At 34.1% G+C, this 23394-nt stretch overlaps 1 protein-coding gene across 12 annotated transcripts in view; it reads left to right on the forward strand.

The window, feature by feature from the left end:
- Positions 1-21594, forward strand: part of RSRC1 (arginine and serine rich coiled-coil 1) — a 431570-nt gene extending 409976 nt beyond the window's left edge. For all 12 annotated transcript variants that reach the window (XM_054482387.2, XM_054482386.2, XM_054482381.2 and 9 more), the window contains 3 exons: positions 12924-13030; positions 19183-19335; positions 20043-21594. In XM_054482387.2, the coding sequence (XP_054338362.1) occupies positions 12924-13030; positions 19183-19335; positions 20043-20135 (353 nt within the window). In that variant the 3' untranslated portion in view covers positions 20136-21594. The remainder of the gene's footprint in view (positions 1-12923; positions 13031-19182; positions 19336-20042) is intronic.
- The last annotated feature ends 1800 nt before the right edge of the window (positions 21595-23394 follow it).

The raw sequence follows: 23394 nt of genomic DNA on the forward strand, positions 1-23394 counted from the left end.
TTGTGCTTTGTCTTCAGCATCGTACTGGCAAAGCCATGTTTCTCCTCTGTTACAATTCTTTGAAGAATTTGATCTCACCTGTTAGTAATTTCCATTGAAATCTCTGCTCTTGTCTGCAGCTCATCTGGGCACAACATTTTTGGCACCCATCAATTGGAAAGTTTGCTTAACTTTAATTTTTCAGTCAGAATTACGTAAGCTAAACCAATTGAGTTGTGGTTTAGGCTGTGGTGTTGGCTATTTGTGCTGTTAATCATCAGTCCTCTTCAATTAGGGCACAATTAAGATGAATTTTTTCCTTGCGAATTTATGTGCCTGGTCTGCTGCTGCAGGCTTCACCTTCAATATCATCTCATCCCTTCTTAAAACGATTTGTAAACTGCTGATTTCTTTGGGGCATTGTCCCCATAAACTTATCATAAGGCATCAATGATTTCACCATTCTTTCACCCAAGCTTCATTATAAATTTAATATTTGTTCTTCAATTTTTGCAGAATTCATATTCTGATAAGGACTCTTTTCAAACTGATATCTTATCCTTCTTAGTCCCTCAAACTAGATCCTGTTCAGACATGTTATGATGAGTTAATTCAAGTTTATTTTGGTGCAAAAAAAATTGAAATCCATACAGTTTTTCTATAATGTACATTTTCCATGAACTTTTTAAGACCCCTTATATAGAACAATGGAGCAGGGTAGAGAGAACTTGCTCAACGCTCACGTATATGATCAATTAATTTTCAACAAAACTACCAAGGCAATTCAATTGGGAAAGGAAAGTCTTTCAACAGATGCTACTGAAAGAACTGGATATTCTTACTGAGGAAAAGAAACATTGACCCTTACCTCACATCATACATAAGAATTAGCTTTAGTTTCACAGCAGAAAAATGCGAGACCCATAAGAATTAGCTTGAAATGTATTATAAACCTAATTATAAAAGCTAAAACTATAGAACTTCTAGAAGAAAATTTTTGCAGCCTTAAGTATGCAAAGATTTTTTGGATAAGACACAAAAAGCACAAACCATTTTTTAAAATGATAGATTATACTTCCTTAAACTTAAAAAGTTTTACTCTTTGAAAGATACCATTAGAAACAAAAAGGCAAGTCATAGAATGGAAGCAAATTTAGCAATATATATTAACAAAGGACTTCAATTCAGTATATATAAAGAACTCGTAACTCAATAAGACAAACAACCAATTAAACAATGAAGAAAAGATTTCAACAGATCATTCAGAGAAGAAAGGCTGGCCAATAATCTTATGAAGAAAATGCTGAATATCATTAGTCATCAGAGAAAAGCAAATTAAAACAGCAGTGAAATACATCATACCAATTAGAATGGCTATGAGTTAAAAATCTGATAATGCCAACTGTTGATGAAGATGTGGAGCACCAGTACTCTTCTACACTGCTGTTGGGAAGATAAAATGGTATAACCACTTTGGAAATCAGTTTGGCAGTGTGTTACAAAGTTAAACATATGTCTACCATACAACCCAACTATTTCAGTGTTAGGGCAGTATTTACTATCCCAGAGAAATAAAAACATGTTCACACAAAGAGTTGTACATGAATGTTATAGCAACCTTATTCTCAAAAGCCAGAAACTGGAAACAACCCAAATGTTCATCCGCAGGTGAATAGATTTTAAAAATTGCAGATATTCATATAATAGAATTCTACTAGCATTACCACAGATGTACCCAACAACATGGATTTATCTCAGAAACATTATGCTGAGTGAAAGACATCAGATATGAAAGAGTATGCAATTTATATGAAAGTCTAGAAAATGCAGACTAATCTAAAGTGGCAGGAAGCAGATCTGTGGTTGTCTGGGGGTCACGGTAGGGATAGAAATTGACTACAGAGAGACACAAGAAAATTCTTGGTAACAATGGACATGTTCTGTATATTGATTGTTGTAGTGGTAACACAGGATTAACATGTACCAAAACTCACCAAATTGTATGCTTTGATAGGCACAGTTATAGATAAATTATACTTCAGTAAAGCTAATATTTTAAGTGCAATTTGAAGTATTTGGTGGTTTCTTTAAACCTTATGATTTTATATGGTGCACTTCATTATTGATATAGCAAAATACTCCGCTTTTAGAAAAGAGAAATTAACATCATCTCACATCTTCTACCATCCTCCCTACCCCACCTCTGTTTAAAGGATCAAAATTGTACATAAAGTTGATAAAATAAGCATGTACAATCATAACTATTAATCATGTAAGGTTGTCAGAGATTGAAAGGCTACAGAGCAGCCCAGTGCAATGGGAAGCATAGAGGATATTTGAAGTACTAAGACTCGGTTTCATATCCAAACTCTAGCTCTAATAGTATATCTTAAACTTAGAAATGGGTATATTACTTATTACCAAAAATTAGGATCAAGTGAAACATGCTAAGGCACTTGCAAACACAACAAATCCCTGTTCCTACCCACTGTATAGTCAGATCTTAACTGCTTGCAAATAAAAGTTCTAAATAAGAATTAGTTTGATTTGCCAGTGAACTCTGAGAGAGCAACTGGAAATTTCAACCAGAAATCTCCAACACCTAGCCTAGCACCTGGCATAAATACATGTTAACTAAATTAATTTCCTATTTCTGAACCCCAGTGTTTTTATTGGCTTAATTTCAGAGAAATTAAGGCACATGGGGCCATAGACTATTTTCTCTAAGCTTATGAGCCGAAACATAATATGCTTACAAGAAGAGACATTAGAACTCATAACTTTATACCGACTAATGTTCAAATATAATTATGTTAGGTATCCATTTGCTTCTGACATCATAAAAGAACAGATCACAAAAGACTTGGACTTAAGCTGTCTGCTTTTCCTTGCATAATAAGTCCCCTGGTTCAGGGAATCCAATCATTATAGAATTCAGCCTAACTGCTTCTAATCTATGTAGGACTTTTTATTAAAGATGAAAACTAGTAAAGAATTAACCATGAGAGGAAATAAAAGATTAATTCAAGTCAGTCATCACTGTATCTATATCTTAAGAAGTTAATAGTTCAAAATCTTTTTTTTTTTTTTTTTTACTGGTAAAAGACTTGTGAATATACTCCCCACTTCTGAATATACTCCCAGCCCCATGGTGTTAGGGGTAGGTTGCAACTATGTAACTCCAAGGTGACTGTTCTGGCAGCAACATCAGCACTGCTAACATCTTCCAGCAAGTTTTAGTTCATTAATCTTAATGCCATACATGTACCCTTTCTCTAGCTAGTGGGTGGCCAGACATAAAAACTTGCAAACAGAGGCAAAGACATTAATGGGATGATGCAAGAAGAGAGTTGGAGATTTTTTTTAAATCTCCTTTGCACATAGCAGTGACCCATCAATGCTTTTTGGTGAATATAAGGAAAATACATCTTGTTGCCTTCTCTAGAATAGAGAACTAAGTAGATACGTTGCCTCTGGGTTCAATATTTATTTCTGGAAACTCTCTCTTTTCATTTTACTACCATCCTCTAATAAACCAATACGTCTACTTTGTAAAATATAAGACTCTGGAGTTATTATATGTGCTTATAAAAACACACTTTTAGATGAACGGTTTTTCCAATCTTCTGATACTCCTCATTTCCTTCTCATTGATTTTCAAGTTTCAACACAATTTTGTAAAAATAAGGATTTAAACATGAGACAGTAAACCTGGGTAAAGAACTAAGGGATTTTGAAATTCAAAGTTATTATTTCTATTTTTAGTAGCTGTTCCACCCTTGCAAATATGTATAATAATTAGCCACTATTAATATTCCTCTTTTCCCTAATTCATTATAAAAAGTATAACTTCTATACAATAATGCATTACATTTTTATCATGAAAAATCATAACAGTATCTTTATATTTCAACCTGAACTCCAATATGAATTTGTGAGATTTTTTATATTAATGTCTGTATTTTGTGATGTATGTGGTATGTGTATATATATGTTTATTTTAGACACATTTGACTACATTTATATATTCATAGAGATTTATATAGAGGCATTAAAAAAACAGGCATAGTCAGTCATGGATGTTCGTTATATATAAAGGTTATTGGGGATACAAAGATATAAAAGATAGAAGAACCTAGTAATTGCCTTTAAGATCAGAGCACAAAGCATTAGTTTGGATTTTACAAGGCCAGCCACCAACAAAAGAGCAGTAATTTATGAGCTCAGCGTAAAAGAATAGCATAATTGCATTAAAAATTAATGCTAATGAACACTAAAATGGGGAAGGTGGTTATGATGAAAGTTTGTATTCATCTTTCCTGGTTTGAATGATGGCTAGTGGCTTGATTAATGGCTTAATTTCTATCAATTAGCGGGGAAAAATCTCCTGCGAGACAAGGGTAAATTGAGCATTGAATTACATATCTTGCTTTTGTGTGCTAAGAAAAAAGAGCTGCGTATCTCTGATATTAGCCACAGTGACAAATGTGGTGTGCCCTGCGATGTCTGCATTAGCTCTCCTGACAGGCGAGTTGTGTGTGGTTATGGGGTGTTTAGAGATGGCTGGCAGACAGCATTCACTGCAAGTTCCTTAGAAACATACAACTCTTCCATCTACAGAATTTTAATTAGAGTCGATAAGGATTCTAGAATTAAAATGGACAGCAAACAGCAACTGCAGAATCTGTATTCTGACCTATTAATCTGGTATACATCAAATTATATTCCTTTTTCCTACCCTATTAAAATAAGAAAACTTCCAGTAGCTTTAGTTTTGTTGGGATTATGAATTCTTACCACTCTATTAAAGTGGATTTGACTACCAATGTTGATTACATTTGCAATAAGCATAAGGCAATAGTCTATATTTTGGGACTATGTAGTGGTTGTTGGTTTAACCAAATTCATGGAAACCATTCTTGTTTTTTGTAACAATTGTTGAACAGTAAATAAAGAGCAGCTTAAAGTGACAATTTCCTACTTAGGTTGTTTGCAGGCTTAAGGGAAATAAATGCTAGGCTTTTAGAAACTTGTTTAATTCATTTATTAAGGTTTTCTAGATGTGATATATATATATATCCCTTTAAAAATTTCAAATGTGAAAGATTCTGAAAATGCACATCTGTAATCTAGTTCAAGATAATGCCAGAAGAGTAAGATATTATATAAAATATCATATAAATTTTATGTATATATGTATGTGTGTATATATCTCCTACAAATAAAGCTACATTGTATTTTACTGAATGAGTAAGCATTAAAATGCAGAATAAGGACAATATCAAGAATATTTATTACTTATTATAAATGGATGGAGTGGGGAAAAAATAAATTGTTGCTTGGCAGGAGTGGGTAAAGAATTCATTTGACTGGAAAATGACTAGTCACAATTCAGGGATTGAATCCCAGTTGTACCACCAACTAGCCATGTGGCCATCACCAAGTTATTTATTAGCCTCAGTTTCTCATCTTTACAATGAGAATAACAGTATTATTCCTCATGGTCATGATATTTAAATGAGGTAATCCATGTGAAGTGCTCAGCGCAGAGTGCCTTAAATTTCTATTGCTGTTACTATTACTTGCTTCTGCTACCAGAACAGCTCATCTGGCCTTTTAAACAATGACTTAAATGAAAAGTTCATTTCTATGACTTTCCCCACTGGAAAGGTATTACATATATCGATGATGAAAACAAAAATTTCCGTGGACATATATACACCAGAACAAAATATGTTTGCTTTAAAACATGGTTTCTACCACATAACTGTCATTTTGGGTAGTTTGTGTTATAAGACATCCATTAGGAAGTGACAAGATCTCCCATCTCTTGAGTCACTGAAGCCTGGGTAACCATGTGTCAGCAAAATACCACTTTCCTACTGGACCCACAGCATTCAGTGAATCATGGTGGACTCCAGTGCCCTGGTGGGTGATAAAATTCAGCTGGGCCTTTTGTGCCTTCTCATAGATGTGCGCAGGCCTGTCCTCCACTGCTTCCACTCCTTCTCTCCTCCTCCTGTCATTTCCACATCCTGGCACACCACAGGTTTACCAGAAGATGTATGAGCTAAAGCCATTTTCTACTTGCCTGAACTCAAAAATATTGCCAGCTTATTATAAACCATACTGTCAGAAATATACAGATTTATATAAGAATTGTTTAGCCAACTTCCATGTCTTTAGAACTGTTACTAAATTAGCACTTTTGTTTATGCTGTGCTTCCTATATCTGCTACCATTTCTTAAGTGCTTTTAATGCTTCCCTGTCGCTGTGTGGAGCACAGGTTATCATCTCCCAGATTTTTGTGGCTTGCTTTTTCACATCATTTTTGCCTTCTGAAATACCACGTCAGAGAGTTCTTCTCGTTACCCCATCTGAAATAGTTTCCTTTCCTCCTTTCTAGCCCTCTAGCCTGCTCTATTTTCCTTGATATTATATTATTTACTTGTTTATTATTTGTCTCCTTCATTAAAACATAAGCTCATGAAGGAAGAAACTCTTATTCATTTCCAAGTCCTACTATGTGGAACAATGCCTGGTACATTGAATGTGCTCACTTACTTGAAAAGAGAGGGATGGAGGGAGGGAGGGAAGATGTGAGGGGGGAAATCTCTCAACCACCCTATGATGTTTAGGCTATTATTATCTCCATGCCATAGATGAGAAAACGGAGACCAACACTCTTGAACCACTTGCCCAAAGCCACACAGCTAGTACATAGCAGAGACAGGGTTTAACCCAGATAGCCCAAACCCAGAGCCCTTAAAACTCACCACTGAGAGAGATTTAATTTTTTAAGTTACAAAAACTTTTTATAATTTGACATTTTCTTCCATGAAGTTTTATTTTTTAATGGTAACTTTACTTTACTGCCCTTTAAATTTCAGTTATTCAACAAATGTTTATTGACTGCTTACTAAATAATAAAGCACACTCCACTAAGTTCTGGAGGTGACACAAAGAGGTATGTCCCCTCTAGCTGGGGAGAAGAAGCTTTCACTCAAGAAGAGATTTGCAAGGCAGCATATGCTAAAAGCCAAATGAATTATGCAAGAGGTCCTTTTACTCACAGGTGGCAAGGGGTGGCATCATCACAAGGTGGACATCAGGCATGGCCTTAAATGACAGGGAGAATTAAGAGAAGGTGAGAGCATTCCAGGTGAGAAGAGTTGAATGAGACATTTAGTGTGGATTTTGTTTTTAATAAAGCTTAGCCTGATGCCCAGTTCACTTTCACTTATTAAAATATTTAACAGAAATTCTTCTTCATTGGTACAGTCACATTAACATTATTCCTATTACTTAATCTGATATAGTAAGCAGTTTAAGGTGAGTTTGTCTTGGATCCCGTCCAAAGTGGAGTTCCTTTCAGACACTTCAGGAGCCTCGTCGGCATATGTAACATGGTCCTGTAGCATAAGCTTCCAGAAGACTAATAGAGAAGCCCTATTCCACTTAAGAAGTTTTCTCATCTTTTAAATTATCTGTGTATATCAGTTGTGGAAATTTGTTCTCAGCGATATTGGTCTCGAACAACCTCAAAATGTTGGAGTTGGATAGATTTATAATGCTTGCCTTGTATGTGTTTTAAAAGAAACATTTAAAATGTACTGTTTTGAAAGGGAAAACAATTGGATGTGCTCACTTATTTGAAACCTGTGTTCATGAGAAATTTAAAACTTTAGAGTTCCAGTTAAGCTTTATGAGATGCTTTGTCCACAAACTTTATTGAATAGCCAGCTTTACCATACAAACGTATTGTTGTTTGCTTTTTTGTTGTTCTTGTAAAGCACTTAAAAATACTTTACATTTCAAAGTTTTTTATTATCTGTCTTGTAACATAAGAAGCAATTTTTAATGTTTTTATTCTTGACTAAAATTTGAGCTAATTTAATATGAAAATAAGATAATCTTTTGTATTATTTATATATTTGTAGCAATATTATTAGTATATATTTTTTTCCTGGAATAGTAACATAAGTAACTCAGTAACTGTGGGGCCAACTGACCCAAATTTTTTGTAACATAAAATGCATCTTATCTTTGGGAAAATTCACAAAATATTAATATTTAAAAGGAGTCAGTTGAAGTTGCTGGTTGTTACTTGTCATGATCACATCTGGGGCAATAGTGCCATCTGCAGTTCTCAGCCTGGCATTGCTATTAGAGGAGATTGGTTTATGTTTGTAATCTACAAATGCAGTATGAAAAGACTAAAATTTTCTTTTCAAATGAAAGATTGATATTGGACCTTGTCGTGTTTATTTACTAATTTTAAAATTTGTATAACATTTGGTATTTTAAAAGAAAACTCTGTGTTATAAAATGTGAAATTGATTGTCAAATATAACTTGAAGAAGGAGAGCCTAATTTTTATACTATAAACATCAACAGTAACTAATACAATTTTTTTTAAATTTTTCATCACAAAAGGAAAATGATTTTCTATACTTTGAGTTAAGTATTGATTGTTGTGGTCTGTAATGACTTGGCTTTCTGAGTCTATTATTTTTTATTTTACTATGAAGTATATATCCCTTCTGTTAACATCTAGCAGAAAACATATGAAAGTTATTTTATTTACCAATAATATGTTTATTAAAAAATCATCAAGTGTACTAATGGTATGTTTCCTTCATGTTTACGATGTAAATGTTTTAAAACATCCCATATTAATTCTCCCAGTAACTTTGTTACTTGTCTTTAATTTTACTTCATGGCTAATGAATACAAGATACTGTGTGTGTTGGGCATTTATGCAGCACATATAAACCATTACTCATTTTAAATCATATTTTCCCAATCTTAAAATTGGCACAAAATTGTTAAATGACAAATTGACATGAAAAACTTAAGAAACTGAATTTAAAACAATATAATATATATTATTGATGTGTTTTATTCTGCTTCCCAAAATGACAGGGTTATACTCACGACGTACATTTGTGGTCACTGACAGTAGAATTTTGAGTAAGAAGCAATTTAAAACATTTTTATGTCTATTTTCATACAATAGAGCTGAGGTACTGTAAAGCTGAAAATGTAAATCTCCCGTGAATCTTTCACATTTTAATTTAACATGCGTTTACAACCAGTAAAATGATTCCCACATTGAAACAAAAAAGCTATGTTGGTGTATTTTCATATTGTGAGTAAGGCAAACTGGCTTTCTCCTATCTGCTCTGTCACTTTGTTAGTTCTGAAGTGATCTTTAAAGAAGCACAAAGATAATGTTGTTTTTCTGTAATCTTTCTCCTTCTTTCCTTTATAATTTTTGCAATGCTATTTTGTTAAGCATTGGTTTTGTCAAGCCTCTATGATAACACTTTTATTTGTATTAGGAGCTGGTTGTATGTCCAAATTTAAAGCTACAAACACTGCAAGCTTTAGACATCAAGTACTGTTTGTGAGGTCACCTCTGACATTTAATACTAATGATATCCTTTACAATTCCAAATAGAGAATATGTTTAGAGAAAAAATTCAAGAGATCCAACATTTCATTCATATGAGACATCATCCTGAAGTCAGAAATAACGTCTTTTGGTTGGGAATTAGTGACTGTGAAATAATTCCAGTGAAATTAACTAAGACCTATACAGACAAATGTAGTTTTCATATTGATATTAAAGTTGGATTACACAGACTAGTACCCATTATGACTTTCCTTTGCCATATTAACATTATTATATATGTAATTAATAAAAAATTTATCTGCTTGTATGGGATGTGTTAATATTAATAAATTAGCTGAGCAAAGAATCTTCTCTCATTTCACAGGCTCAGTTAGTATATTGCATAATTAAAGTCTAGAGGAGCTTTCATTCTATAAAGCATGTGGGACTATTTACTCTTACATGGCACTCCGACAGTGCTTGGTTTTATTATGTGGGAAGATACATTCTTCCAAAGGTGGGAGTATTGGCTGTGGTGGCTGCTACCTCCAAGCATTTCATTCTCATCTGATTATTTCTCATAAGAGAAAAGACTGGTTTCAGCTGTTAGGGACACATCTTCATAAGAGCCATCTTTCCCATAAATAGACTAGAACTTGCACAAGACTATATCATTATAAATTGTGATTGGTCAAAAACTGAGACAAAGATTTTGTCAGGTAATATTTTTGTTGAATGTATGAAACCAAATTTCCTTTAATACTTTTTATATTTATCTCTGTAACAACATTAAACCTTTCAAGGATAAAGCTGCTATAAAAATTAGTTTGCTGCAAAAAACTCCACCTTCGTGTCAAACCACTTATTACGGTTGTTGAGTAAATGTGACTATTATCCATGAACCCTAAATCCCAAAATTTTTAAGTGCCTTAGCTGAGTATACAATCACTCCTAATTCAACTATGTCTTCATATCAGCTTAAAATGAATTTAAACAGCAAGGGTGTAAGTCATTATGTTACATTTTTTCTGCCCAGCTAGCATGTGAAAAAACTGAAATATAAAAATATGAAAATACAAAAATATGAAATTACACATGCACGTGGCTATTTATTAAAGCTGTAACTGTGAAAGCAGAAGAGTAGAAACAACTAACTATCCATAGGCCATTGGTGGAAAAACCTATCATCAAACTATAAAATAGAATACTGTGCAATTATAAAATAGAATGCAGAACTCTCTTAGCTGCTATGGAGCGAGAGTAAAGAAATATTAAGTGAAAAAGGTAAGATACATAGTAGTATGTAGTATGCTAATTTTATGTAAGCAAGAAAAGAATATACTTATATTCTCAAAAATAAACAATGGAGGGGTAAACACAAACTTAGTAAAAATGATTACCTCTAGATTGGAGTGAGAACTAGAGACATTCTAGACTTGTGAATGATGTTTTAAATTTTGACCTTGGAATCATGTAAATATTTTTTGCAACTAAAAAATGAATATTAATCACAAAGTAAGACCTAAAAAATTTTTTTCAATTAACTGAAACAAATAAACCTAATTGTATATCAAATTGATAGCATAATTATGCAGAGAATTATTTCATGACTTTAGAGCATAGTATTTTAGCATTTCAGCAGTAGAATAAATCTTAAGGTCAAAGACCATAACAAAATTTTAAACTGTGTTAATACATCTTGTTACTATTAGTAATGTTTGTCCTGTTATTTTGAAATTAATACATACACGTATTAAGAAAACCAAATACTTTTGGTCATATCATTAGAGCTTAAGATTTTTAGAGTAAGAACAAAGGTATACAAATATAAAAGACTTTCAAAATCCTAAAATCTTTAATTTGGCTGGTAGTATCAGCATGAACTCATATTAACTGTTTCCTTCTAAAAGTATGTACTTCGTATCTCACGTACTGAAGAGGTTCAGAAGCATTGACAATTCAGTAACAATGAATACCCCTAGTACCCAGATTGTTGTCTATAAATATTATTGTCCATTATAAAGAGCCTGGGTTCTTTGGAGAAATGGCTAATTTCAGGTCTGGGACAGAAACTGTTCAAGATGATCCTACAACTCTTATTAAGCCATAACTACTGGGGATTATATTGAAAGGATATAGGAATCAACTTCAAGAGGATCCCACTACCCAAAAGCGAAGCAGTTGAAGCATCAAAATAAGAAAATGACTACCATGGACTAAAGTACATTAAATAAACAAATATTAATGAACTCGTAATGATCATCTTTGGTCACCTTTGGACCAAAATTGATAAATAAAGAGAATCAAACATTTATTGTGACTTTTCTATATAGGCTGTATTTCATAGTCACTGAATAGTTAATGAGGAAATGTTCTTCATTATAGAAGAAGCAGAGCTGATAAATGTGGGAAGAATGATGGAGTATCACCATTTTACAACCTCTGATGAAATAATGGCTCAAAGCAACAAACAATGTTGCTAATTTGCTAAGTGAGAGATTAGTGGAGAACTTTCTAAGGGGTCAGACTGACTCACCTTGTCCCCACTGATCCATCTTAACCACTAAAAGTAGGAAACATGCATCCTGATATGATGTAATAGGAATGACACAGCGTCACCTATGACATATTCGTCACCAAAAGAAATTGAACCTTAATGTAATTAAGCCTATAGGTTTCACTAGTGGTTTGCACAAAACATGGGAAATAGAGGAACATGTTAAATAATATCATGAAAATAAAATCAGCCAGATCCAGAATCTAGAAACTTTACAAGATACATGATTCAGATTCTTCAGTAAATAAATGGCAATGAAAGGGAAAGGCAGTGGACTGTAAGTGATAGAAAGAGACTTAAGGTACTTACCAACCCAGTGCAATGTGTGGACCTTGTCTGGATCCTATTTCAAACCAACTATAAAAAGACTTTTTTTACAATCAGTGAAAATTAAATACGGAATATTTATATATGTAATCAAATTAAGGAATTATTGATAATATTTTTAGTTGTGAAAATGATATTGTCAAGTTATTGTTTGTCTTATTTAAGTTCTTATCTGTTGGAGATGCCTACTGAAATATTTAGGGATAAAATGGTATGATGCCTGGGATTTATTTTTAAATATATCAGATCCACCCAAAAAAATTGAGGTGGATATAGATAGATTAAATAAGAATAACAAAAAGTTAATGGTTATAGAAGCTGAGCATTGAGTACAGGTGGATTCACTGTTCCCTTATTCCTTTTATATGTATTTCCATGATAAAATGTTAAAGTTTAAGAAAAAGCCCTCCCACCAGATTAGCTGAGATCATTATAGCAGTGCCTTCTTAGCAGTGTTTTAGGTTTTCAGTATGAGTCTTAGTTCATAGGAATGTTATATTTGTGGATCTCAGAACAAAAGAGTTTATTGTTATAGCTTAATTTATAGTCTTTATCCAATTAAATTTCATAAGTAGTAAAATTTCTTCATAGAACATTGCTTAGGTGTAGTGTTATTAACATGCTTACACCAAAATACACTGACATTATACCCTCTTTTTCAGACCAAGCCACCCTGGTAGAACAAGTAAAAAGAGTAAAAGAAATTGAAGCTATTGAAAGTGATTCTTTTGTTCAGCAGACATTCAGATCAAGTAAAGAAGTCAAAAAGGTAAGTTTTTATCCACCCATTACGAGTAAACCTTTGGATTCTATCTGAAGAGATGCTTTATTAATGGATTTTACTTAAATGTGTTTCTTCTAATAGATGAACTGAAGCAAGAGAGTGTCAGCCATGTTGCTGAGAGAGAGAAAACAAATCAGGGAGACTCACTCAATCACTTTAATACAAGTTTAATTTGTATAAAAAATACTATAAAATGTGTCAGATGTCATTTTTATTTTTAAATTCACCAAGAAGACAAAGTAATATGTCAACAAGATAGTTCTATAAGAGTAATGCACATTTCTTAACATACACTGTTTTCAAATATGTACATCTACTTTTTGAATTGACGTTGCTAGAGAAAAGTTAGAAAAGGGCCTTAATAATAAAAACTAATACCCATATTGTCACATACATCTTCATTCTTTCCCCAGATGATTATCACTTATTTGGCTGTGGTAAAGGAGCTTTGATTGACATTTTACTTCCATTGAATATTTTATTCTTTCATTCATTAGTAGGACTGCTTTTAGGAATTAGGTTTCTATAGTGGGAAAAGTCATTCTAGGAAATACATGTATTATTTAATAACATTCATATAATGAAAATATGGTTATAATTAACACTCTAAAATATTCTACATCCATAAATTGTATTAATGACTATATAATATCCTGTTGATGTCTCCTGGTGGTTATTTTTCCTCTGATATCAAATAAGTAGTTTTAACTTCAGAGATTTTAAGTACATGTTTATTATCTTTTTAAAATAAAATTTTAAGATGGAATTACTTGTTAAAGGTTAACATTGTTTTAATACATGTTTCCAAGTCACCCTCTGAAAATATTCTACCAATTCAAATTCCACCCAAAAGTTCAAAGAGCTGTCTGCCTCCCACAGATATCTTGGTTAACACCAAATCCTATTGGGTTTGTCATGTTTACTGACCTAATAGGTAAAAATTGGCCTGTTTCCATTAGCACTTCTTTTGTTATTAGTGAGATTAAAGTCTTTTCAATTACCATATACTTTTTAAAATAATTTATTCGGGAGAGATATATTGAGCATATACTACATGTTAGGCACAGGACCAGATAGCCCTGGATAATCTGTGGTCCTTGCGTTGCCATTTTGTTGATTTCCTTTGAACTTTTGGTAGTTTGCCACCACAACTCCTAAAAAAATGGGGCTGTGAAACAGACATTCATAAATGTAGTTGCCCATTTTATTTAATCTTATTCTTACATATTATCAGGCCATTCATATATCCTAATGGAATTACTATGATTTATTTTAAAACTTGCTTTCCTAATATTTGTTTGTGAAGTTTACCCTGACATCCCAGTTTTTATTGGACTCTCTTATGATAAACTAGCATTTTCATTCTGTAGAAATGCTTATTCTTCCATAGTCAGTACACTGGGTTTTCTACTAAACAACTTTTTCTCACTTGGTACTAATTGTTAATTTTTCCCTTTAAACTTATTTTCAATTCAATGCCTCCAAGAAAGCATGCATTGAAAGGTAGGAAGTGGTGCTAACAGGAGAATATGCTATAAAGCTTCATAAGGTGGCATTTATCTTGGTGAATATACAATAGTCTGAAGTCTTACTGGACTTTTATTAGTCACTACACTTCAAAATGATCAGAAGATCAGTGATAGTCTAACAATGAATAAATTCACACTTGACTGAAATATAGAACAAAGGGACAGTTTATTACTTTAGAAAGTGATATCCCTTCCTAGATTCTAAAATGTCTGTATCTGCAATATAAGGCAAGGATTCAGGATGCCCAAGTAGCTGAATTATTTATGAGGAGATTACTTAGCAAAAGGAGGTAAATTATCTTGTGGACCCTTTTATCCAGATCATGGAAAGATATGATGGACTATCCCTGATGCATAGCAAGGATTAACTCTCTTGAGGACTGAGTTACCCATGATCCTAGTTTCAACATATTTTTCTCCTGGACAGTTTTGTACGCTTTGATATAAAGTTTGTATCCCTAAAAAAAGGCTTTTGTATGCTGGCCACTCCTTCAGTTGGCACAGTCTTTGTTTAGCTGTGTTAATTCCACTAATTAAGCTAGGGAGCTTTTACCAGAAAAGTGGCTATTACCAGGGACATGCTAGACATTGTGTCTCCTGCAACACATATTGATTTAACTAGTTTTACTCTCTGAAATCGTATTTCTTTTGTCTGAGTAAATAGGGAATCTGATAGTCCCTGATATATCATTGAGGAACCAAGATGCAGCTTGTTTTCAAACTTAGTATGAATTATTCAACCCTAATGTTGTTGTATCTGGCAGATACCCACCTGTGTTCAAAAGAAGGGTAAATAACCCTATGCAGCATGGTCTTTTGGCCTACTTGGAAGTAGATTTTAGAACAAATTTTTACAAACTAAACCACCAGGTGGCAGCGCTACTCAAAGCCATATATTTGATAGTAGCCATTTTGAGGCTTTGTTTTATAGTCAAGGGAAAATTTTATCTTACAGTTTTTCTCACTTAAATAAAGAAGCAATTAGTGGTTCTCTCTACAAATTTTTAATTGCCCGTTATTAAACAATAACTTCCATGCTCTGATCTAACCTCTGAGAGCTTCACCTTCTGTTATGTGTAAGTACTTCTCAAAGAAATCATTAATGTACTGTGTAGGTAAAAACAAGATGAGATTGCTTGGTTTATATGGTAGAATCTTATCTCTGCTACCTGAAGAGGTGGTATCCACATCTTTGACAACTAGAATAATAGCACTGCACATATTTTTAAGGCAGTTTAACATGAAAAGTGTCTCCTAGCTAAGCCCTATCACGCCATGGCTAAGATATGCAGAATGATATGCTCTTACAGTCTCCGTAAGGCAGTATAGACTACCAAAAATCAATGTCTTGAACCTCTTGGATTAGCGTATTTCCCACTTGCCCTTTTGCAGAATATTGGGCTTTTTAAATGTTCTCAGTTGTATAAAGGGTCAGTATAATATCACTTAGGGCCACAAACCATCTAGGCACAGTGGGTTGGAGACATACAAATGTTTGAGACTTGGCAAAACAAAGTTACTGGCTCCAAAATATGAGAATAAAGCTGCCAAAACAAATTGAATAAATATTTATTTAAATGTCTGTAAAAGTTAATATTATCATTAACATTGGTATCATTGTTAGATTTAGTAGTCATAAGCATCTTAACATTTGAAAATAATTTATAGAATAGATTTCTCTTACTTTGTAAGAATTCCTAAACATACATGACTGCCCAGATATCTATCCCTCAGATATCTAGCCCTTTTGTCCATAAAGGAATAAATCTGTCCTATGAATGCTGATCAGCTTCCATTAGAATAAAAATTAAAAATTAGAGTATTTTAATTGAATAAAATACATGCCTTTAAAAAAAAAAAGTGAATCTTGATATCATCATCCCCAAAATAGCTCAGAACTTGTCTCCTCCCAACAATCCACAGCCACCATTTAAATCCAAATCATCATCTCATTCTTTAACTTTTATAGTAGCCCTCTGGTTGTTGTTCCTGATTTTCCTTTTGCATTTATCTAGTCCAGGACCCATTCAGCAGCCAAAACAATATTTTTCAAGAATAATTAGCCTTTACTGACCATCTGACCATTACAGAATAACTGGTACCAAATTTGCCCTCCCACCATAAACAGCTACAGAATTTGACAAGATGTGTAAGGCATTGTTTTTAGGAAGGTAACAATAGGCAGCTCAGGAGGGTGATCCTTTGGAGAAGGGAAATAAAAGGTGAGCCCCACAGTTACCCAGCTTTCTGTCTGAGGGCACCTTCCTGCTGTGGTGCTGGGAAGTGATACTCATGCAGAGTGGTGATGTGGCTGTGTTAAGGAAGAAACACCCCAAGTTCTGGCCTGCAGTGTCTCACTGTCTCTTTTGCTCACTATACACCAGCCCCTCTGGCCTTTTTTCTGATCTTCAAAGACACCAAGCTCTTCTCTCTCAGGATCTTTGTCTTTTCCCTCTGGCCAGAGAACTGTTCTTCCTCTTCACATGCCTGGCTCCTTCTAAGTCTTCAGGGCTTAAATTTCACCTCCTAGAGAAGCCATCCCTAGCCACCCAATCTAAAGTAGATGTTTTTCCCTTCCTGATCCCCATCATTCTTTGTCAGCACCTTGTATATTCCTTTATAGCACATACTACAATTTGTGATTATGCATTATTTTGGAATTTATTTGTTTATAATCTGTCAACTCCATTAGCAACATATAATTGCCACCTGGGACAGGGACCATATCTATTTGATTCTGCCTGTGTACCCAGTGCTTAGCAATTAGTAGTGCTCAATAAATACTGGTTAAATAAATGGATCTCCAACTCTAAAACAAATTAACCTAAGAACAGTTTAATTCATGCATATTTTATCCTCTGTATATTTTTCTTAGTGACATCTGTTTTTGGCTTTGTTCAGAGAAGTGAAATGTTCAGAAGTAGATAAGTTAAAATAAATGGAAATTGAAAAACAATAGGTGTGGAACAAATGGGTATAAAAAAGGCTACATAACAGAATTAATCTCCTATTCATCTTGTTTTTATTTAATTTTATTTTTTAATTTCAGCTTCTCATCTAATCCATTTCATATTATCCCTGTAACCTTACTGCTAATCAGTCACTCCCTGACCTTCTTTCTTAGGGAAGAAGCTACTGAAATGTAACTAAGTAAGCACTACTCTGCTGGCTCCTTCAAGGCAGAAACAATGATTTATTAGTTGTATCCCCAGCACTTCGTACAGTGTATGGCACCTGGTGAATACTCAGTAAAGGTGGAATGAATTGGTAGTCTATGGTTTGCATGATGGTATAAGAAATCCTAGAGTTTTATTTTTTGCCAAAGATACATCGTACCTTTTTTCAAACTTTTATATATATATTTTAATATTTTAAGTAGCTCCAAGACAACCTTTGAGTTCATCAACTGATGAATGGATAAATAAAATGTGGTAGATCCATACAATGGGACATTATTTAGCAATAAAGAATAATGAAGTACTGATACATGCTGCAACATGGATGAACCTTAAAAGCATTATGTGGCTGGGCACAGTGGCTCACGCCTGTAATCCTAGCACTTTGGGAGGCCAAGGTGGGCAGATCACTTGAGGACAGGAGTTCGAGATCACCCTGGCCAATATGGCAAGACCCCGTCTCTACTAAAAATACAAAAATTAGCCAAGTGTGCATGGTGGTGTGCGCCTGTAATCCCAGATACTCGGGAGGCTGAGGCAGGAGAATCACTTGAACTGGGAGGTAGAGGTTGCAGTGAGCCAAGATCATGCCACTGCACTCCCACCTGGGTGACAGAGCAAGACTCTGTCTCAAAAAAAAAAAAAAATTATGCTAAATGAAAGAACCAGTCATGAAAGACCACATATTGTATGATTCCTTTTATCTGAAATGTCTAGAATAGGCAAATCCATAGAGAAAGAAGATTAATTGTTACCTAGGATGGAAAGGTTGGAAGAAATGGGGAATGATTGCTAATGGTATGAGGTTTTGTGGGGGATGATGAAAATGTTCTAAAGTTGATTCTGGTAATAATTGCACAACTCCATGGATATGCTAAAAGCCATTGAATTATGTACTTTAAAAGGGTAAATTGTATGGTATATGAATTCTATAACTCAATAAGGCTATTTTTCTAAAGATAACCTTTGAATTTACTTTTCATACCTAAAGTGGCCAACTAAATGTTGGATATTTGTTGTAAGCTTGTTTTGATTAATAGAATTTAGATATATGAAATATATGTATATTTCAATAGTATAGGCACATAAGTACCGATTTCTTAAGAAAAATATGCTTATCATAAGAAATGATTAACATTTTCTCAGCATTTTTGTATTTGTTATTCCTAAAACAAATACAATATAGTTATTCCTATATTCTATTTCTATATATCTATAACTATATTCCTAAATATAGTTATTCCTAAAACAAATATAAAAATAAAATAACTGTATTTCTTAAACAAACAAATAAAAAAGTAGGGCCTTTTAGGAGATGGATATCATCTCAAAGGAGACTAATTGAACAGTTGTTATTCAAAATCAGAAATATTATTGAAGTGAAACTCTAATTGTGTATTGTGTTGAAATTAATATGTGTTGTTTCTTTCAGTCAGTGGAACCTAGTGAAATGAAACAGGCAACTTCAACATCAGGACCAGCATCAGCAGTTGCCGATCCACCCAGTACTGAAAAAGAAATAGATCCTAGCAGCATCCCTACTGCTATCAAGTACCAAGATGACAATTCCCTGGCCCATCCAAATGTAATATCCTTAAACTTTACGAATGTCAGTTGAAGTCTAATTTACTGAAATTATTTCAAACTGTTATCCTTTTGTGCTAACACCAAGGAGACCATTGGAGGAAACAGGTTCATATTCCCTTGCTAAAAATAGGCATCTGGCCCCCAGGTCTTTAGAACTGTTATCTATATTTGAATACAGTAGGGTCCAACTCATGTTGCCTAACCTGTAGAAGTATTCTGTCTATGGTTAAGAAAAACAGACAAAGAGAAGCATTTTTTCCTTTTTTTTTTTTTTTTTTTTTTTTTTAGCTGAATTGATCAGCACCATGAGAAGTGTTTGTTTAGAAATCTAGCACTAAAAGTTCCATTTCTAACTTAGCTCTAGTTTGTTCATTGTCTGTGAGCACATCACTAACATACTTTGCTGTCTTCCATGAAATGTTGTAATTCTGCTGTTTTGGAAAGTTGTAGGAAATAAACTTCACCAATATAAGGTACAAAATTGTTAAGCAATGATGTTGATACTAGTAGTTCTTTTACTCCAAGAATTTCTGAGCATTACTAATTCCAAATAGATAGTCATCAATTAAGAGGTCATCAAGAGTTAAACAGTATCCACATCTTGTGTTGAGAGATATATTCTACAAAGGTGAGTTCTGTAATATTAGGTCAAATTCAAGTTATTGGGAGACAGTAACATTTTTTCTTTTTCTTTTCTTATTTCAGTTATTTATCGAGAAAGCTGATGCTGAGGAAAAATGGTTCAAGAGATTAATTGCTCTCCGACAAGAAAGACTAATGGGCAGTCCTGTGGCCTAAGTAATATACATATAGTTGGATTGGATTGTCAGCAGTAACATTGGAAATTTAGGTTTTTAAATCCCAATATTAACTTTTTACTCTTAAAAAGAATTTTGCTGATTATATATAAAGGTAGTCTCATTTCATTTGTCTCTCATGTAGGCTTGAATATTTGTTAATTTGAATTAAATCAAACATTGTGAAAATTAAAACATAAAATTTAAGATTGCATGAAAATGTTATACTGTTAATAAAGCTAAACATAAATAAGTCTGTTAAAATGAATGGTAGACACTAGTGTTTCTTAGTGCAATTCAAAAAATGTCAAGATGTCATTTAAAGACACAATTTTGATTAATTATGCATACATGAGAATTGAATTACATGCTATAAATATGAGACTTCATCTTCCATATGGTATTCAACCATTTTTAAATATTTTATTTCACCATATTGCAAATTTTTAGGCACAATAAAAAGCACCGTAAACAATGTAAGCAGAATGTGCATGTTAAAGAACATATTTATGGAACAAAAATTTTGAAACTTAAATAAATTGACGATTTTGCTTAGAGATCAGCTTCTACTAGACGCTCCTTTACAACGTGTTAGCAGATCTCAGCTCATTGTTTTAGAAATCACATGTTCATGCTAGACCTAACCAGTTGGCCAAATACCTATGATAGAGAAATCATTTCTGAGAAAACCGATAAGAGCTCTCACTTTAGTCTTACTTAACCCACTGCTATTCCCTGTGGAGAAAGCCAGCTAATTGTTTTGATAAGGCTATCTGCCATTGTAGAATACCTTTCTCTAGTAGCTGAAGGACAATCAACTATATGTTCCATACTAAACATGCCAGAGATAGGACTTTTAGGCCTTGCTTTACAAATGGGGTTTTTAACAGCTGACATGAATATTTCCCGTTTCTATTTTCTTTTTTTTTTCTTTTTTTTTTTTTTGAGACGGATCTCGCTCTGTCCCCCAGGCTGGAGTGCAGTGGCGCGATCTCAGCTCACTGCAAGCTCCGCCTCCCAGGTTCACGCCATTCTCCTGCCTCAGCCTCCCGAGTAGCTGGGACTACAGGCGCCCGCCAACATGCCTGGCTAATTTTTTGTATTTTTAGTAGAGACAGGGTTTCACCATGTTAGCCAGGATGGTCTATTTTCTTCTGTTGTCCAGTCACTAATTTAGTCTCTGTGAAGACTGTAGCTCAGAACAAAAGATAAGCAAAAAAAGTCTTCAGGGTAGGACTGCCAACATATAGGACATTTTAATGCCATCTTCTTTATATTTCTGGGACTATTAAAATTCAAATCTCTGTTGAAAATGAAAAATATGAAACACTCAGTTGCAAACAGTATAGAAAATAAGTGATGATGAAATATTTGTTTTCATACAAACATGCTTTCCCATTCTAAATAGATGCTAGTTTTCTTTTTTCCTTAGCTATAAATAAAAGTGCCCCGAATGAACCGAGATTTGTGTGGTTTTTAACATAGATGTATACAATTTTAGTGACTTAAAAAAGCGGTTACAGTTTATGAAATATTTTTATTTCATACTTTGTATAACTTATAAACTATAGAAGTACTATCACCCTATTGGAAAGTATATGTTAGTGGTCTGGGCAAGAATATGGGTTGTCATTTGGGCCACTAATGATTCTCCAGGGGACCTGGGCTAGGCAGTTTTCTCAATATCCCTGATCTTCCTTATCTATAAAACAGTGAAAATCTGGTCTACTTCAGTTATATTTAATACCAGTGTTCCTCTGTGGCAAGTACCCCAAATACAGAAGCTTGAACTGTGACAGAATTGTTTTTTGGGGTTTTTTTGGGGGGGCGGTGTGGTTTGAGACAGAGTCTTACTCTGTCACCCAGGCTGGAGTGCAGTGGCGCCATCTGGGCTCACTGCAAGCTCCGCCTCCCAGGTTCATGCCATTCTCCTGCCTCAGCCTCCTGAGTAGCTGGGACTACAGGCACCTGCCACCATGCCCAGCTAATTTTTTTTTTTTTTTTTGTATTTTTAGTAGAGATGGGGTTTCACCGTGTTAGCCAGGATGGTCTCAATCTCCTGACCTCATGATCCACCCGCCTCGGCCTCCCAAAGTGCTGGGATTACAGGCATGAGCCACCGTGCCCGGCCGTAAATCAAATTTTTTTAATGAACTAAACTATGGTCCCTACAGGAATTCAGTAACTGCTTCCTTCCTCCCTAGTTTTCAACAGGATTCATTTTTATATATTATTAACTTCGTTTACCTGCATTCCTATCAAAGACCACAATATTACCACACAAGCCAAATCAAATTTAATGAAAAGGACTGCATAGAACATGATCAAACATATTGCCTAACTCAAGCTAGCCACCTTTAATATCCTTATATAGTGAGTCTATAAAACAGAATAATTCCTTTCATGTCACTTGATTAATGATAATAATTTGGACATACATGAGACCTTAAGTGTTTTATGAAACATTGATTTCTTACAAAATGATGGATACTGATAATACAGGTTGAGTTTTCATTTCTGACAAGTAAGTATATTCTCAAGGAAAATGAAATAAGAGCATTTTTCCTGGCACTCTCTAGTTATGAGGAGTCAAAGAGCTAAAGATATGAGCACAGAATACTTTGAGTCATTCACCTCCTAACATGTGAAATGAGGATACTAATTGCAGACCTGCCTACTTTGATTTTTCAGTAAAATGACATAAAAGAAAGCCCTTCATAGAAACTTCTGCTATTTATGCCAAGGGAACATTTGACATGATGGACATCTTAGTGAAATGTGGAACAAATAGTTGCTACACTCCAACTTGAATGTGTTTATGTGTGTGCTTGAGCTGCCATGGTCAATAGTTGCCATTCCAGCGATTTCCTCAGCCTTCCCTGCTCTTCTTCCCTGCCAAGGTCGTAAGAAACCTTACTTGCTCTGCAATTAGTGACCTACCATCTACTTATTTGAGAAATCTCAGTTCTTCTTCACAGTCAGATTTACCCATTTATTCATGAATATCATTTTGAGTACCTAGTTCATGCTTGGCACAGTAAGATGTGCTTGGGGAATGCATACCTGAATCCAGTAGAGATCCTGCCCTCAAGAGGCTTAGTTATGAAGCCCAGACATGTAAATGATGACAGAGATATAGTACTTAGTGGCAGAGGAGAGGACTTGGTTGCAAAGAAGAGAGAAATTACTGTAAGTTAGGAAATTAAGGAAGTCTTCATGGAAGAAATCAATCAAACTGAGTCTTGAAGGACAAGAAAGCT

The sequence above is a fragment of the Pongo pygmaeus genome, chromosome 2, assembly GCF_028885625.2.
Source record: "Pongo pygmaeus isolate AG05252 chromosome 2, NHGRI_mPonPyg2-v2.0_pri, whole genome shotgun sequence".
NCBI classification, from domain to species: Eukaryota; Metazoa; Chordata; class Mammalia; order Primates; family Hominidae; genus Pongo; species Pongo pygmaeus.